This window comes from Daphnia magna, linkage group LG7 (genome assembly GCF_020631705.1).
Source record: "Daphnia magna isolate NIES linkage group LG7, ASM2063170v1.1, whole genome shotgun sequence".
NCBI lineage: Eukaryota > Metazoa > Arthropoda > Branchiopoda > Diplostraca > Daphniidae > Daphnia > Daphnia magna.
Window position 1 is genome coordinate 5,857,983 of NC_059188.1, and position 16,198 is coordinate 5,874,180.

The 16,198-nt window shown below is 39.3% G+C and overlaps 2 protein-coding genes and 1 long non-coding RNA gene across 10 annotated transcripts; 1 reads left to right on the top strand and 2 right to left on the bottom strand.

Moving 5' to 3' along the window:
• Nucleotides 1-307: 307 nt before the first annotated feature.
• On the bottom strand, nucleotides 308-10,169 carry LOC116927467 (transcription factor Ken). Of its 3 annotated transcripts, none has more exons than XM_032934507.2 (5): nucleotides 9,394-10,169; nucleotides 4,023-4,206; nucleotides 3,454-3,943; nucleotides 2,881-3,349; nucleotides 308-1,614 (listed from the first exon to the last, which is right to left on the bottom strand). In XM_032934507.2, the coding sequence occupies exons 2-5, from the start codon at nucleotides 4,181-4,183 to the stop codon at nucleotides 878-880; spliced, it is 1,857 nt and encodes a 618-aa protein (XP_032790398.2). In that variant the 5' UTR covers nucleotides 4,184-4,206; nucleotides 9,394-10,169; the 3' UTR covers nucleotides 308-877. The 3 variants fall into 3 exon arrangements, with proteins under 3 accessions (XP_032790398.2, XP_032790400.2, XP_032790399.2); XM_032934509.2 differs by lacking the exon at nucleotides 9,394-10,169 and adding an exon at nucleotides 7,292-7,771; XM_032934508.2 differs by lacking the exon at nucleotides 9,394-10,169 and adding an exon at nucleotides 4,612-6,608.
• A 373-nt stretch (nucleotides 10,170-10,542) lies between these two features.
• LOC116927466 lies at nucleotides 10,543-11,506 on the top strand. Its single transcript, XR_004396641.2, has 2 exons — nucleotides 10,543-11,051; nucleotides 11,165-11,506. It is a non-coding gene; the product is annotated as an uncharacterized LOC116927466 (long non-coding RNA).
• LOC116927465 (serine/threonine-protein kinase ULK3) lies at nucleotides 11,341-14,375 on the bottom strand. 6 transcript variants are annotated; one of them, XM_032934501.2, is made up of 10 exons: nucleotides 14,072-14,375; nucleotides 13,823-13,974; nucleotides 12,979-13,193; nucleotides 12,689-12,915; nucleotides 12,328-12,622; nucleotides 12,060-12,233; nucleotides 11,855-11,955; nucleotides 11,714-11,797; nucleotides 11,524-11,617; nucleotides 11,341-11,449 (listed from the first exon to the last, which is right to left on the bottom strand). In XM_032934501.2, the coding sequence occupies exons 1-10, from the start codon at nucleotides 14,159-14,161 to the stop codon at nucleotides 11,403-11,405; spliced, it is 1,479 nt and encodes a 492-aa protein (XP_032790392.1). In that variant the 5' UTR covers nucleotides 14,162-14,375; the 3' UTR covers nucleotides 11,341-11,402. The 6 variants fall into 6 exon arrangements, with proteins under 6 accessions (XP_032790392.1, XP_032790395.1, XP_032790391.1 ...); XM_032934504.2 differs by having other exon boundaries at nucleotides 12,060-12,236; nucleotides 13,823-13,966; nucleotides 14,072-14,374; XM_032934500.2 differs by having other exon boundaries at nucleotides 12,060-12,236; nucleotides 14,072-14,374.
• Nucleotides 14,376-16,198: the final 1,823 nt, after the last annotated feature.

Sequence of the window (16,198 nt, forward strand, 5' to 3'; positions counted from 1 at the left end):
AGGGCGCTGCAGTTGTCTTCGATTTATGCAGTGATGTCAATTAATCAAGTGCTTTGAAAAACTCCAGTCTGTGATTTCTGCAACTGCAAACAGTTGCTAAATTGCTAGGGCAACCTATGTTACTGTCTTTAAGAGTTGATATTCTTCCATGGTATAATTGTGGTTTTTAGGACATGTCGCTGGAATATCAACTGAATACTTTAAACAGGCCCCGGCTTTACAAAAGACCGGAATAGTGAAAAAATAATAATTATAATTATTAAAGCAAAAGAATAATAATAAAAAATAAAACAGCAAATTTAAGATATTTCATTTTTATATTTTTTTTTTTATTGATTCGTTTGTTTTGTTTGTTTTTTTAGATGAAAAACATAAGAATGCATAGATGGAGGAACATTGAACGAAGTCAACATAATAATAATAAAAAAAAATAAACAAAAAGACGTATAAACTTTTTCTGAGACGGCGAATCTAATTTAGCTCCATAACCTAAAACCTTTGAAGGGAGGTCAAGATTAAACTGAACAAACTAGCTTAGAAACAAGACTGGAAGGCATTACCAAACCCTAAATAGGGTTGAAAAGCACGACATTAATATTCTACGTTGATGTCCCCAAACCAAAAATACTCCGCCGCTATGTACAAAGCATATTTCACTTTAGTTGGAGACCGTAAGCTTAGATCAACCTTGGCGAAAGAATAGCTATACAGTTTATGTAGAACGAGTATATACAGCCATTTGAAAGTGCTTTCATTCGGGAAAAGAGGAATTTGCCGCAGATCTATCGTTGCGTGAGACCAGTTTAACAGAGTTTGCCGAGTGGAATCGTCCAAGCTCCATTATTTGTATTTTGTCATTTGTTGCAACGTCACTCCGTTATTTGGCTACTATAATCTTATGAATATGCCGCATGTGTTTTTGTAAATGAGCCTTTTGACGAAATGACCACGAACAGAGGTCACATTTGAAAGGTTTCGTTCCCGAATGAATCATAGAATGGACGGCCAAATTACTAGAAGATGTAAACATTTTTCGACACACTTGGCAGCTATAACCCTCTTTCCCATTACGTTTGGAGCTCATGCTATTTGAACTGCTGCAGTTGCCATTTTTGCTGGTGCTCAAATTTGTTGGCATATCTTCGTCGTCGTCCTCATCTTCTTCGTCGTCCTCACAGCGCACACCAATTGAATTGCGGTTAAAGCTTGCATCACTGTGGTTGCCCATACTCAATCCTCCATGTGAATTGAAAAAACCTTGCAGGCATTGAAGCTCAGCAACCGCGGCTGCTGCGCTGTGTTTACCGGCTAAGTTCCACGCTTTATTGTCTAGGGTAGCCCCTCCATGTGACGAGGGATGTGTCTGAGTTCCAGGGCGTTCGGAACTCGCCAAGGCATTTGGTACGCCCAAGTGAGATGGCAAAACTATTGTGTAACTCTGCTGAACAAGGCTTTCTTGAAGAACGGCTTCCAGATAAGTGCGACGAGGATCTGGGTTTGTTCCAGTTCCAGATCCAATGGCTGGTAGGAGAAGCATTTTATCCGCAAGATTCATCCGCATGTCGGACACTCCCGACGATGCACCGCTTTGTTGTAACGAAAGCCCTTCTCTGCCTAAAATATTTTTTTTAAGAGAGAGAAAAATAGGAAAATTAAAGAAATTGTCGTTTCAATTCGTTTCAATCAAATATTTTGGGGAAATTTATGTTTAATGTTTTACAGAAGAATTCTATTAGCGATATATTGAACCTATGCTTTCCATCATCACCCAATAGATGGCAATTGAAAATGTTTGCACAATTTTTTGCATTTCCCACTTAAAAATACCGAAATTGATTTCTAAATTTGTAACACGCTCTATTAACAGACACTTTCAAAAGAAGATTCGACGAAACCAGGTATAAACAAAATTCTTGAAGTCACCAACTTCCTTATGTAAGAAGAGTGCACAGTGCAAGACGAATGATTACCATAACCACATTGCCCCACACTTCATGGCCCTCCTCCAAGTAGCAGGTACCAGTGGTACGTACCACACGCTGCAGACGGCGCTAGCCACCATTATTGAACTGTTTTCCATTCACATAGGCAAATAATCCCATAGATGGCGTTGACAACAACTTGAATTGGTTAACTTCTAAACATATTCAATCTCATGAGATCGATCTAACGTTAAGTTAGCAAACCAATCCTAAAAGTGTAATATTTCTAGAATAATATTCCATGTTTATGTCATCCCCGATGGCAATGCCTGATGTTTGCCTCTGGTCTTTTGGTTGTTCTCTATCAACCAGCGCTGTACTTGGTGTGACACTACCTCTGAATGCCTCAAAACGTAATAGAAGGTAGCACCAGTAGCCAGAACACCCATAAGGATGGCTTCCCATGACCATGCTTTTTAACACATCGAGCAACTGGCTACCAAACACTTATGGGCGATTATCCGATCTACAATAAGATAAACAGTTCAAAGCTCGGTGCAAACTCCTGGTTAATATATGGTAAATATATCGGTAGGTTGGTCGGAGAGAGAAAACCTCAATGAAATGGGGAGCTCGTAATTTTTTGTCCTGAACGTTCTTTCATCATATAGTTCTATTCCTTCTACGATTGAACAACACGAATGATCTCAGTTCTCTCCGGCCTTGCTGCCATCTGGATGATTCCCATAAATCAACTAGAACTCACCGAAAGGTGAAATTTTGCACTAAAAGCGACATTTCATCATCGAAATTGCTTCAGTATGTACTGTACCTTGTAGCATTTTTTTTAAATTATTATTATTATTAATGATTTGATGTGCCCCATTGGGTTTGGAAACGTTCCACGAAAAAACATAAATAAATGAAAACATTGATAAATAAATAAAATGTTGTTTACCTTGATGTGGTTCGACGGATTCACTGCTTTCGAAACTATTGTCGTGTTCCGGAGACGTAGAAATCTTTTCTTCATCGAGACTTGATCTGGATCTGGTGTGGTTCGAGTCCGGCTTGAGACTTAGATCAATTTCGCGATCACGGTCGTCTAATGTGTCAATAGTCATTTCGACATCTGAATTTGCTGAGCTATCCGATTTCCCCGAGTTGTTTTGTCGGTTGTATTGGTTTGCATCGGCAATGCGACTACTGAGATTACGGTTATGATTGACAGCCAACTCCAGTGAAAACGGATGGCATCCTCGCAGGGCCGGGTGTTGATAATAACTGACGGTCGAGGCGCGAGGCTCAGAAAGTCGTGTCACAAGTGGGCCACGATCCCTAAACGAATGATTGGAGAAGGCGCTGAAATCAGGTGGGCTCGAATTGCAAGGCTTGGGACGAGTACAATTGACGTTTTCGGTTTTCGTCTGTAATTGAGAGATAGATTGTTTGTTCTTAATTAATTAGGCCGACAGGCGTTTGTTATAAACATTTACAGAAAGGCAACAACTGGTTCCAATCCGAGTCATACCTCTGGTTTAGCTGCGAGATTCATTGGTCTATCGTTGGATTCATCAGTGGAGTCATCTTTACCAGTCTCTACTCGAGGAAGGTTTTCATCGGCGATGGTGTTATTTTCTGAGAACGCTGTTGGACCGACCTCGGCATCCCTATGACAGGTGTTGAATACATCTTTGCGGGATTCGTCAGGATGTTCGTCTTCGGACACATGGTCGGATTCATTTCGATCGCTCGAATCCAACTCGGGCGAGTCGGAGCGAGGCGGCGACGGAGGGGTAGGACCATTCCCTCCACGTACTCCGGCTACGCACAGTTGAGCAGCCAAATCCAGTAGAGCTGCAGTCCGTCTCGGCGGAAGGACGACCTCGCCCTGGTAGATGAATTGCAGCAGGAGTCTCATGTCTTCTGCTTTGACTTCTGGAAGCAGCAGTGTTGTGTCGGGGCCTTCGGCTTCAGCCAGCAAGTTGGCCAGCAATGGACTCATGCTCGCCAAAACAAGTCTGCCCAACGGGTCAAGCGAAATACAGCACAATTTTATCTTCGCTCTACATTGTTTAATTATTAATTAGTAACTATTACCGATGAGCATGCAAAACGCGGTCTTCGCAAAAGATGACGACATCGGTGAAACGGTCACGTGCCCAGCAAGCAGCTGCCATTTTGGTTAAGGCCTCGTCATGGCGAACCCATCCAAGGGACACGTGATGGCGATTTGTTCCACAGATCGTTGCGGCTCCCATGGTGCACAAATCGGTGGGCAAAACTAAGGCAATCAGGCAAGAGTGTTAAAAGCTGTTCTCCAAACATCAAAATGATTAATTTCAATAATAGTAACGAATCCGAGAGCTCATTTTTCTTATTCATGTACACGTCTGTAAAATCTTGAGCTTCTAAAATACAGCGAAGCCCCCTTACAAGTTAACTGGCACTTTCTAGAGTGGCGGTGGGTGAAAGTGGTTTTCAAGGATACCCAGCCGAGGGTCATATAAAAAAAATGAATCGCAACCTAAACTCGAAAACATTACACTTTAAATAGTTGATGGTTTTCATGCGATGGAGTTGAACAGGCTAACCAAAATGTTGTGACACATCTTATTTTGTTTCTTTCTTTCTCGTCTAACGAAATGTTTGGAATCGGGTGATGAAAACGCACGAAGCGATTGTTTACCTAAGTAAGTGGACGCAAGATAACCAGATGCTAAAACGCAGGCAAACGTGACGAAAAAAAGTATCCAATGGAAAATATGAGGGAAATCCGTCAAGTAGTGATTCACTTTCTAGTTGAAGATGAAAGCGCGTTAACTGGCGCGCGCACACACACACGAACACGATGCATACCACGCATAGGATTGAACAGTGCGTCCGACAACAAACGTGCCTCTCACTCTGTCCACCGACTCGCGTTCAAAAAAGCTTAGAAAGTGAAAGTGAATCGGGGAGGCCGTGTGAGGGAGGGTAGGAGGGACTGAGAGAGACAGAGAGAGAGAGAGAGAGAGGTCGTTTTTTTTTCCCCATTCTTTTCTTTTCTATTCTTTTCTTCGGTAGGAGGGAAGAATGGCAGAACAAAAAAAGAACAGTGAAAAGAACGGGCTGCACGGGGAGAAGAAGCAAGAAGGTAAAAAGAGAGACGAATGTGTGTTCGCTGATTCGCTATAATGCGTGCGTACACACAGAGGAACTTATTCCAGACGCCTGCGACGTTTTTTTCACGACGTTCTCACGCCTTTCCATCACAAAGTTTTAACTTTTGTTTCTAATTTCTTTTTTATTTGTTGTGCTTGAGCATTCACCCTAGTCTGATTTGATGAAAGATTAACGAATTTTATCATGCAAAAGTTCCTTTTCGTTGATACTTGATTGCAGTGAAGCTAGTAAGACGTTCGAAACTAGTGGGCTGCATTTAAAAATACACAATTCCCATGACATAGCAGACGGTACCTGCTAGACACTTTCAAAGGAAAGCGCAAGAAAGAAAGGTATGGGGAAAGATTTGTGGCAGGAGTTGTTTATATCAGTCGGCTTGCTCCGGCGCTTTTGAAAAGTGAAAGTCCATCGCAGCATATACCTGACCTTCCTCTTTAAAAAAATGTTCATAATGGCAAAATTCCTCGGAAAGATCCTTTTCCTTTCGACAGTGGCGAATAGATAATTATGCCGATTCTAAAGTAATGTTTTCATTAAAAATTATATGTTATAATAAAATATTTAAAAAACTAGTTCAACCAAGGGCACATTTTCAAATGAAAAAAAAAAAAAATCAAATTCAAACAAAACAAACAAACGAATGATGGCTTATGAAATGTGAAGCATGATTGGATGCCGTGGAGCTTCATTTATCGTGATGGACCTTAACCATAATACTGCCAAAAATGATTTTGTTTTTTAGGTTACTACTTGAACGTTTTCTTCTGCAATTGACATGTTCTTGTAGGTAAAATAAAATTAGGTTTCTGGTGGTGTCATAAATTGAAACTGGAACAAGCTATTTTGTTGCAGAAGAGAAAGCGGAGCGGGCGTTTGAATTTTTAATTGGGTCGAGGTTCGTTCGTTTTGTTCACGTCGCTTTCACTGGCGAGCTCTCTTAACTGCTGTTTTACCAAATTTCATAGTGAAAGTAGAGCCGAAAGTGAAAAGCTTGACATTCTACAGTTTGGACACTTCAGTGTCGACTTTTCTATTTGGAATATCTGAAAAATATGCATGACAAAGAAAAATAAGGGAGAAAAAAAAACACGGACTTTATGATAGAGTTTGTAGCTACAAATAGGAACGACGACAGAAAAACAATAGAATTAACTGAAGTAAAGGCAGAAGAGAGGAAGATGAACAGGGAAAATATTGTTTCCTTTTTATCAAGAGGCCTTAGCGAAAAAAATGCAGCAGACGAGGACGTATTTAAGCCTCGACTAGCCAAAAAAAAAGAAGGGGAAAAAAAAGGAAAAAAGCGATGCAAATAAAAACAGCAACGATCATTCGTGATGTGGCTGGCCTTGAATACTACCTGCAACAACGTGACAATGGCAGCCCAACCCAGCCAAGAAGAAACGAGTTGTTGTATAGCTCGATTCCATCGCGCCGAAGCGAAAGTCATTTCCTCACGTTCCCACAGCATTTCTACCCAGAAACACTGATAGAATATCGAAGCAACCCGCACCCGGCGAAAGAAAGAAAAGAAAAACCATGTAGAAGCACATCATCAAAGACATTTTTTTTTTTTTATTCTTACTTTTTTTTTTTTTTTTCGCTTGGTCGCCTTATTTTATTCGGAAGAAAATAACGAAAGAAAAGGATAGGATGTGTATGGCGAGGTCATACTCAGAAAGGAAAAGAGGTACGATTGTGAGCAAAGGAGAAAAGCAAAGAGAGTTCTACCACTCCGGTATCAGAAAAAAAAAGAAAAAAAAAGAAAAAAAAAAAGTGAAGGCGAAAGGCTTGGCCGACCTTGAATCCCCCAAATTGTGTTCGCCTTTCTCTTCCATCTCGTTGTGGAAAGTGCCGCAGGATAAAACTGAAATGAAAACCACACCATTGCAAGGTTTCCATATTCTTGGCTCACTTCTTCGGCGTCTTCAACTACTGCGGTGCTTGGCGAAGCTTAATTATCTAATCTTATATTGAATCGCAACATTTCGTATCAGAGGAATTAAGAATCTAACCCCCAACCTACCAAAGATGAAAAATAAAAATGGCCGAAATATACAATGCTAACAGGTAACAGCGGTGTTTAAGAGATGTCCGTGAAACGAGAAAGCATTTGGAGACTGCCTACTTTCTAACCTTACGTCAGTCTCACTCAACGAAATATCGCCATCATTTCTTCTGTTTTTTTCGAAAGTTGCTGGTTATACCTGAGAGGCCGAGAGAATGAAGAAAGTTGAATCGTGCACTACACCACTTTCTCCTAACCTGCTCCCACCATTCACTGTTAACAAACACTAAATGACGTCTTTTCACCTTTATTACCAACAGACAAAACGGCAACAAATGAATAAAACAACTGTAGATTTGTCGCAACCTCTTGTACAATTTCTTACGTTTTCTGTTGTTGTTTTAGTTTTCGAAATGTTATCGACTATTATTTGTGCTAAAAAGAAAAACTTAACAATTAATGCATATTGATATTTAACCCAACACAAAAAACAAATTTAAAAACAGATAAACGTCAAGTTCGTATTGACTTTTCGTAGCACTGTGTTCTTAGCTCGTACACTAACTGCCGTCAAGGACATTTGAAAGGGTCTTTTTTTCATTTTATTATTTTTTTCCTTAACATTCAAATTCAAGGCCACGCGAAATGTTGGGAGATGTAAATGGCCCTGGTCGACAGCGGCTGTTCCCCCTCCCCCCTCTTTCTTTCTCTCTCTCTCTCTCTCTCTCTCTCTCTCTCTCTCTCTCTCTCTCTCTCTCTTTTTTTTTCCATTCTCTTTCTGGCTTCCCCCTCCCCTCTCTCTCTCTTTCTTTCTTCCCTTTCTCTGTTTCACTTGCTCTCTTATTTTCCTCTCGCTTTATTTCCCCCTCTTGACTGGCTGATTGTGAAGACTTGAAAACAATGCAGATTTTTCTCAATTTGACCATTAGTGAAGATGAAGACGGAGGCCAATTTTTGCTCGCTTTCGGTCGCTCTCGTTAGCGCTAAACCATTAACCAACCCCCCTTCCCCCGAAGCTTCTTTTCGATAACGTGTAGACAAGCATCAATTCCAAGAAATTTTACATTGGCCAAAATTTGACCTTGATGGTTGGCTGTGGAGACGGTGTTTTTACTGCTACCGATATGTTCCGGAATTTTTTGGTAAACTGATACCTTCGTTTTCGTTAAATACAATTCCTTTTATAGGCGGATAGTCGGAAACATAGTTTCTAAACTAAAACTTACGTTGCTAAGTCTGGTAGCTACGTTTTTCTATGGCCAATGGTACCTATAAGGAACAGCATACGGCATGCGTTAGATTCCAGTTGCCAATGAAAAGGTATAGACCTGAAAATCAGCCCATTAGGCATCTATCGTCGAGAGAAACGAAGCGCCGACGAAAGAGAAAGCTTACGGGGGGAGAAAAAAAAGAAATTGTAGAGAGAAAGGAGATTATTTGGATTTTGTATGGTGGTCTATGCCAAAGAAACTGGCAAAGAGGAAAACAATGACTAGCGAGGGATATAGAAGAAGAAAGAAAGAAAGAAAGAAAGAAAGAAAACAAAAAGTAAAGATAACAATCGGGTCAAATTCGTGCAGCATAACGATTTCGCTTGCGAGAGAAAACTGGCTGGTTGCGGCAGCGACGATGAACGTGCGCCACTTTCACTTTGTCTTGGTCATTGAGAGCATGCCATCATAGCCCCTATTTTCCAACACCATCCGCGGCAGTGAAAGCTATCAAATTGAAAAGATTTCATCGCTCGTCATTTCTTTTGTGGGCTTTAATCTGTATAAATCTAGGCGTCCAACAGCAAAACTTTGTCCGCCAAAATTTCAAATTAGATAATTGACCATTGAATACCATGGATTTTATTAGCTATTTTTTTATAAAATAATGAAAATGAGAATAAAATAACAAGCGAAAAAAGAAAACAAAAAAAAAAAAAAAGAGTTCATTCAATCGCTCCAAAAATCAACAGACAAACTGGATAAGGAGACGCACAATGAGTCTAAGTCGGATGGCCTTCAGGTAGTCAGGGGCGAACTAACACTGTGCTCACCATCCATTCGGAAAAAAATTGTCAATGTATCCTTCACGTTTTTTTAAATTAAAGCCGAGTAAGACTAAGTCTTGGTATTTAATAGCGAAGAAACGCTAACTCGCCTATTCTATCCTATCTATATGCCGTGGGCCTATCAAAAGTACAGGCAGATTGTGCAACTTGTATCCCAAATGAAGTAGTCTAAAATAAATAGCTGAGATTATTATTATTATTATTATTTTTTTACCGGCTCCAAAATAAATGATTGCACTTACCAAGAGCTACGCTAGCGTAAAACAAGCAAAATCCTGTGTTGCACTTGCTTTCTTCAACGGAAGCCAAACTTTATCCTACGGGTGATTAGGTAGTTATCCGCCAACACTTGTAAGATGACACAGCCAAACACTGCGCTTGAGGAGGAGTAGCACATGAGGTGCGTGTCTTACTCGGGCAACGTTTTCAAAACGAATGTTAAGACACAGAGAGACAGAGCTAACGAGGGCCGCGAGGAAAAAAGAGTTTTCAGTTTGTCTTGCAGTCGATTTAATGTGTGGCCAATCTTTGACGAGACGTTTTGGACACTACAGCAATGTGCCGACGAAAAAGACTGGCAACCGAATTATTCGTCTTTCCACCGGCAAGCATTCAAGACTATACTTGGTGCCTAGTTCTCCTTTCCACCTTCACCATATCATCACTCCTCCCTTGTCGCAATTTGAGAAAGCAAGAAAGAGTGAAAAGGTGGCGGGTCCGCAACGCGGGCGGAGCTTAGGCAACCAATCAAGATCATCAGCAACTGTAGACCATTGCGATGCCGAAAGGCGAAAGCCATCCGCATAAAACAACATTTTGGTAAAGCAAAAATTTGCAACAGTTTCTAGAGCACATGGGTAACTATGACCGTAAATGATACAAGTTCCAGCACTAGGGAAAAGTATGAGTGTGCACACTGAAATATTTTTCTACCGCACTGGCATTCTACATCACTGAACTTGATAGTTTAGTTCTATGTAATTCGGTGTTGCCTTAAATAGTACGGTAGTCTTTGTCGTTGACTTAATAAAGAATTTCCGTCGTCGATTTTCGAAAGGATCCCAAGATATACCAAACAATGGAACATAATTATTTATTTATAAAAAATTTTCTTACATGTGTTTAGTTGGCTCGCAATTAGACACGACACGTCACATTAAATACGCATTTAATACTACAACGAACAACGAACGTGCGTAATATCCAGTCGCCCATAAGTGAGTTTCGTCGCAAAGAAAAACATCTTTAATTGGAATCGGGGGTGAAATTAGAAATATGTCCCAGAGAAAAGCGAAAACAGCCAATAGAGTTTGAGAGAAAGGCAGCCCTTGATTTCCCACTCCTCCCTCCCCTTCTCCCTCCCCCAAAAAAAAAAAAAAAACTTTCCCTTTTCCCAGTTCCCTTTCTATTGGTTGAGAGCCATGGAAATGTAGCCATTCGTGACATTTTTCCAGCCACATGGAAGGAAAAAAAAAAAAAGGAGAGAAACAAACGATGCGAATAAAGACAATAATGGAAAGCTATGGGCGAAAAGAACTTTGAAATCACATCTGACAGAAAAATGTGCGAAAAGTACGGGTGCATTAAAGGAGAAATGACAAAATTTTAGAACAATATAGAGACCATCGTCTCATGTATTTTGAAGTTCACAAGAATTTAATGCGTTATTCTAATTGCGACACTTATTAATTCTAGTTGAACACCTACTCCCCGCCCCCCGAGCTGACCGTGGCCGGTTTTACAAGGAGATTTGTCGTCACATCATTGTTTTGTCGTTCTGTCTTTTCTAAAGTTTTCCCTCCCCATTTTCGGTAGCAAAACATTCGGAAATTATCTGATCAAGCCTCTATAGTCATTACGTAGGCGAATCAAGAGACAGTGGTGCTTCAGCGGAAAGAAGGTAATTTTTCTAGCCACTATCGGAGCACCACGCTCTTTGCACGTTCACACGTTGTACAGCTCTCACTGTTGTTGTTGTTTTTTTTTTACGTATAATTTTCATTAAATTAATAGGCGTCTATGACACAATCATTGTGAATTCAGCTAAAGGAGATAGGCGGCAATCTGTTCTTCTCACTTTTTCTTATCGACCGTATGACAAAGAAGAAAGGAAAAGTGAAAGCCAGCATGCAGAGAGGTACACGCCGGGCGTTTGGTGTAGAAGGGGAAAACGAGCCATAAATTGGGACTACTTTCTATTTTCGTGTATTCCAATGGCAGAGAAACTGTTTTAGCAATCACAGCGCAAGTTTCAAAAAATACTCCTCCAGTCACCTGATGTCGATTTTCTATTGTAAACTACAATATCCTTCAAATTAAATTTCACGTCATTGCTTTTGGAGTGCCTCATGATAACTGATTGAATTATTTACCACTTGCATCTCCGCTCTGAAGCTCTTCCAAGTTTGACTGATGAAGATCATGGAATATCTGCAGTTGTTCTGCTCTTTCCATCCACAAAGTGATCTAAGTTGAACGGTATGGTAAATGAAGTAACACTTACGTCATCGCGTGAAAAATGAACATCTTCGAAAACACTTTTCAATATTTTTATCATCGAACCTGAAGACGAAGCAATTCTCTCCTAAGCCCCTTTGATTCGCTGCGAAGTAGAGGAATCAATTTCTCCAGCGCCGCTTTGTAGCGCTGCATTGTACGGGAGTTTAATTAGATGATTTCAATTTAAGGTAAGCAGTATGCAACCTCTAATGCAACCGCGTGCTGCCCCTCGCCATCGTATTGCACTCCTTCCAATCCAATTTCAAGTGACGATAATAAATCTGGAGTAGTGGACGAAAGGGAATCTATCGGAAAAACAAGTAAGGTTTATGAGAAATAGCCCAAAACTGTAAAGGTATAAAGGTATGGTTCAACGAAGATAATTGCTGAATTTCTTAGGTTAGCTTACGAAGTTCTTGGAATGTTGGGGACATTTTTGTAGGCAAATCGCGAGAAAGCGGCGCTTCAGCGGAAAGAGTATTCTGTTTCAGGACATTTTCTGCGCTTTCGATGTCTTGAATTCGGCGTGAACACACCTCAAGCTTTTCTCTAATTTGGCTTTCCCTTACCATAGCAATATCAACTGCTAGAAAAACAATTTGAGGGAAAAAAATGAAAAAACTTAAAAAATATTTACGAGTAAACAAATTAACAAGGTCCAAGATGCGAGATGATACCTGGAATCAAACGATTTAGAAGTGTTTGAGCTTGACGGTAGAGAATGACAGCTTCGCTTCTTCGGTTCAACTTGTCCAAATTTCGTGCTCGCTCAAAAACTAACTTGGCCTCTGGTTCGGCTACGTTGGATGATGCAACGGATATCCTGACAAAGGGGTGATTAAAAAATTCATCAAATGTCATTCGTTTATTTGGATCCTTTTGCAATAAACGTTCTAAGAGGTCCTTGCAGTCTGCTGAGATGTCTTTGGTAGTTGGTATCTGCAACACACACGGAAAACAAAACAAAACATACTAAATAATACATCGAAATGTAAAAAATAAAATAAAATAATAAATAGTAAAAAAAAAAAAGTTTACAATTATGGTAGCTTTGCTTTGAATGTCTTCCACTAGTTCTTTCAAGCTGCTGGACGAGCATGGAGGTTTACCAAATAAACATTCATACAGAATTACACCAGTTGACCATAGATCTACAGAAGCATCATAACTTTCTCGTCGGAGAATCTCTGGGGCCATATATAACGGAGATCCCCTAAACGATGTTTCCTTTTGTCTGTTTTTAAGCGACTGCGCCAAACCAAAATCTATGTGCAATTTAAAACAAGAAGTAAATTTTCGAATCTATCCATAAATACGTCTAGTCGTACCAGCCAATTTTAAAACAGGATTTCTTCGAGATGTTAATAACAAATTACTGGGTTTAAGATCCATGTGGACAATGTTATGCTGCCGCAGGTATTGCAGGGCAGACGCTAGCTGGCATAGAAAGGATTTGCATATCTTCTCTTGTAACTGTTTATGACTTCTAACAAAAACAGAAAGGTCCCCACCTTCACAGTATTCCATGATTATGTAGATGAAACTGAAAAGAAGAAGAAGCTTTAATATGAAATGAAAAAAACATAATTTTTTTGTTAAAATACGGAAACTGAACAAAATAAATTTCTTTAGTTATCTAGGGTTTCTTAAGCATTTAAGTTTCAGATAAATCAGTTATCACGAGCATGATATTTTATCATAGACAGCATATATTTTGAGAACATAGATTTCAACACAGCAAATTTTAACTTCACATAATCGACAACTCTCATTTGAGAAAACAAAAAATTTATTCAATGAGCGTCTTTGGTCAACCACCAATAACAATGAGCTAGACTAACTTGACAACACTCACTGACTTGCTTGAATGACGAAACATATTTCCTAAAAGTAGGATTTGTGTTTCTGTGCTTTTTGGCAATAGGCCTATTGATTATTACCACCAAGCAAGAAGATACCAGTCAATCATTTAACAACTTACATAGCAAGGAAAATATGAGGGATTTGTCATACTGTGTGATTGGCCTTAGGTTCATCAACATAATTTATTTTAAGTTTCAACAAGAATCACATATTATTGGTTAACTTACACCCAGGAGCCAGATAAGCCTAATTAACTGCATAATTTAATCAATTTTATTCACTTTTGTCTGTATACTCATAAGAACTTACTTGCTATCCCAGCTGAAATCTATCATTTGAATGATGTGAGGATGTCTTAAAAGTTTCAAAGCTTCAATCTCATGTATAATATTATCCACCGTACTTGCTGATAGCTCATTCTTCACTATACACTTGACAGCGACAACTTGTTTGCTGCTTTTCTAAATACAAACATCACATTTTGCAACAACCACATCCCATTACAAATGAGAACAATGTTATTTCCTAGTTCTAACTGAATCGATAACATATACTTACCACAAATCGGTATGCTTTGTAAACTTCAGAAAAAGTACCACTACCAATTTTGGTAACAAGATTAAATCCAGGGACTCGAGGAACTGGCATATCCAAATTTCAAAGAAAAGGAAACGTTATGTATTTTCTTATGATACAGCCCTCCCAACCAATGACTCATAAAAATGAGTCGAAATGAAAATGCCAATATAATTTTCCTTAACTACACGCAGTGGTTCATAACACCATAGCTCACTAGATGTAATAGTCTAGGCACAGACTACGAAGTAAAGACGGCGATCGGCTCCATAAGCCTGAGAGGAATCGTCTGAAGCGATGCTCCTGCATGTCGGTAGGGGTCAGGTCGTACGGTTTCCAGTGGATATCAGTCGTTTCCCCTTTTCCCTACTGATTACGTGCTTCACACACACGCATTTTCGGGTATATGAAAATGAAAAATTTAATTCTTGTTCTTGTAGTTAATTGAATTAATCACTTAGGAAAAAAATCTATAAACGGATTAAACATTTTCACTTAGAGAAAAATTTATAAATTTTTTAAATTTTACTCACATTGATAACATGACATAATGTAGACTTGAGCCGACATACTCATATCCATAAATCTCTATACGGAATCCTTAACCACCATCCCAATAGCAAAATTTGATTGAAATGGTGAAATGTAATGATGAAGATATTACTTAATGGACACAAATCTTTTCCAAAGAGGTGATTTTCTACATTTACTGGAATTCTTTAACTAAAACTTAAGAATTCTAAGATACTCTTAATTAAAAAATACAAGGAAACCCTGTTTTTGCTTAATCTTGTATTTAGGTTTTCGAAGCAGTAGCAGTAGCGAGCGCCAGATGGTGTCGTCGTAGCCCTTGTTTTTCCTCTGATCAGTTGTTGCCAGGTAACGCGTCACCGCCATAGGAGGTATACGAGTTTACAGGCCTTAAGCATTAAGTAGGCCTTGGTTACACCCATTACCCCCCAGAGTTTGGGGACCTCTAGCGACTTAAAATGCTATTACCCCCCAGAATTCTGGGGGTCTCCAGTGTTTGCTAATGCTATTACCCCCTAGAATTCAGCGCAGCCGTAACCTCTGTGTATAGTTAACCGTAGTTTGCACATTTTTAAATACCCAACTAAAAACAGAAACAAATTAAGTAAATTTTTTAAAAATAAACAATCCTGAGAGCGCGCATCGTGTGTACTGAGCGGCCAAAATAGCACGTTCATTGTGGAACGGCTAACATGTAATTTTAAACATTTACAGGTAAAGAGCTAAATATCTTTTTACCTGCATGATTGTGAGAAGCATTGCGGCAGTTCAATTAGCAAATTACGGAATGTTGACTCGTAAAAGATTGGCAGGTACAAGGTATCGACATTGCAATGTTTCAATTTACCCAATCTTTCCTATCTTTGTAATCTGCCTTGTTGTCTCAATCTTCTCGAAAAAATTTTATTTGAAAAACTGCACTAAGGCACCAGGAAGTTGGACGAAAGAAAATGTAAAAAAACCAAAAAAAACAAAAAAACAAGAAAATTAACAGCAAACACTAGTGCCCCTGGATTCTGGGAGGCAAAAGCATTCTTGGGCGCTAGAGACCCCAAGAATTCTGGGGGGTAATAGATTTTACCTAATAAGTTAAAGCCGGGAGCTTCCCTATCTTGCATGTTCAATCGTTTTGACGCACTCCCTACCTCCTTTTTCCAACTTGGAATGGACTTCAGCGCGTTCTACTGGTGTCGAAGAACAACATTTTTCGAAATATGAACATGCTTTTTTAAAAACATTTATAACAATTGCGTTTTACGTATATTTGCAATTTTTGTCTTCGTTGTTGTATAAAAACAAAATGGTATGTATTTTTTTTAAAGGTTTCTATTTATTTAATATTTGTATTGTATATATAACGATTGGTGAGAAGCAAAATTGCGCTTTCTGTTTATTAGTACTTAGAACATGAGGGTTTCATTATTTAATAAGGGGCTCTTTCACGTCCTATCGATTAAAAGTAAGAAAAGAATCTGTCGATAAGTGTATATGACAATAAACGTGTCGAAAAAATGGGTGTGAAGTGCATCGCATATACATGCGGGAATTGTAGAGGGAAGGAGGCAAAGGAAATCAGGA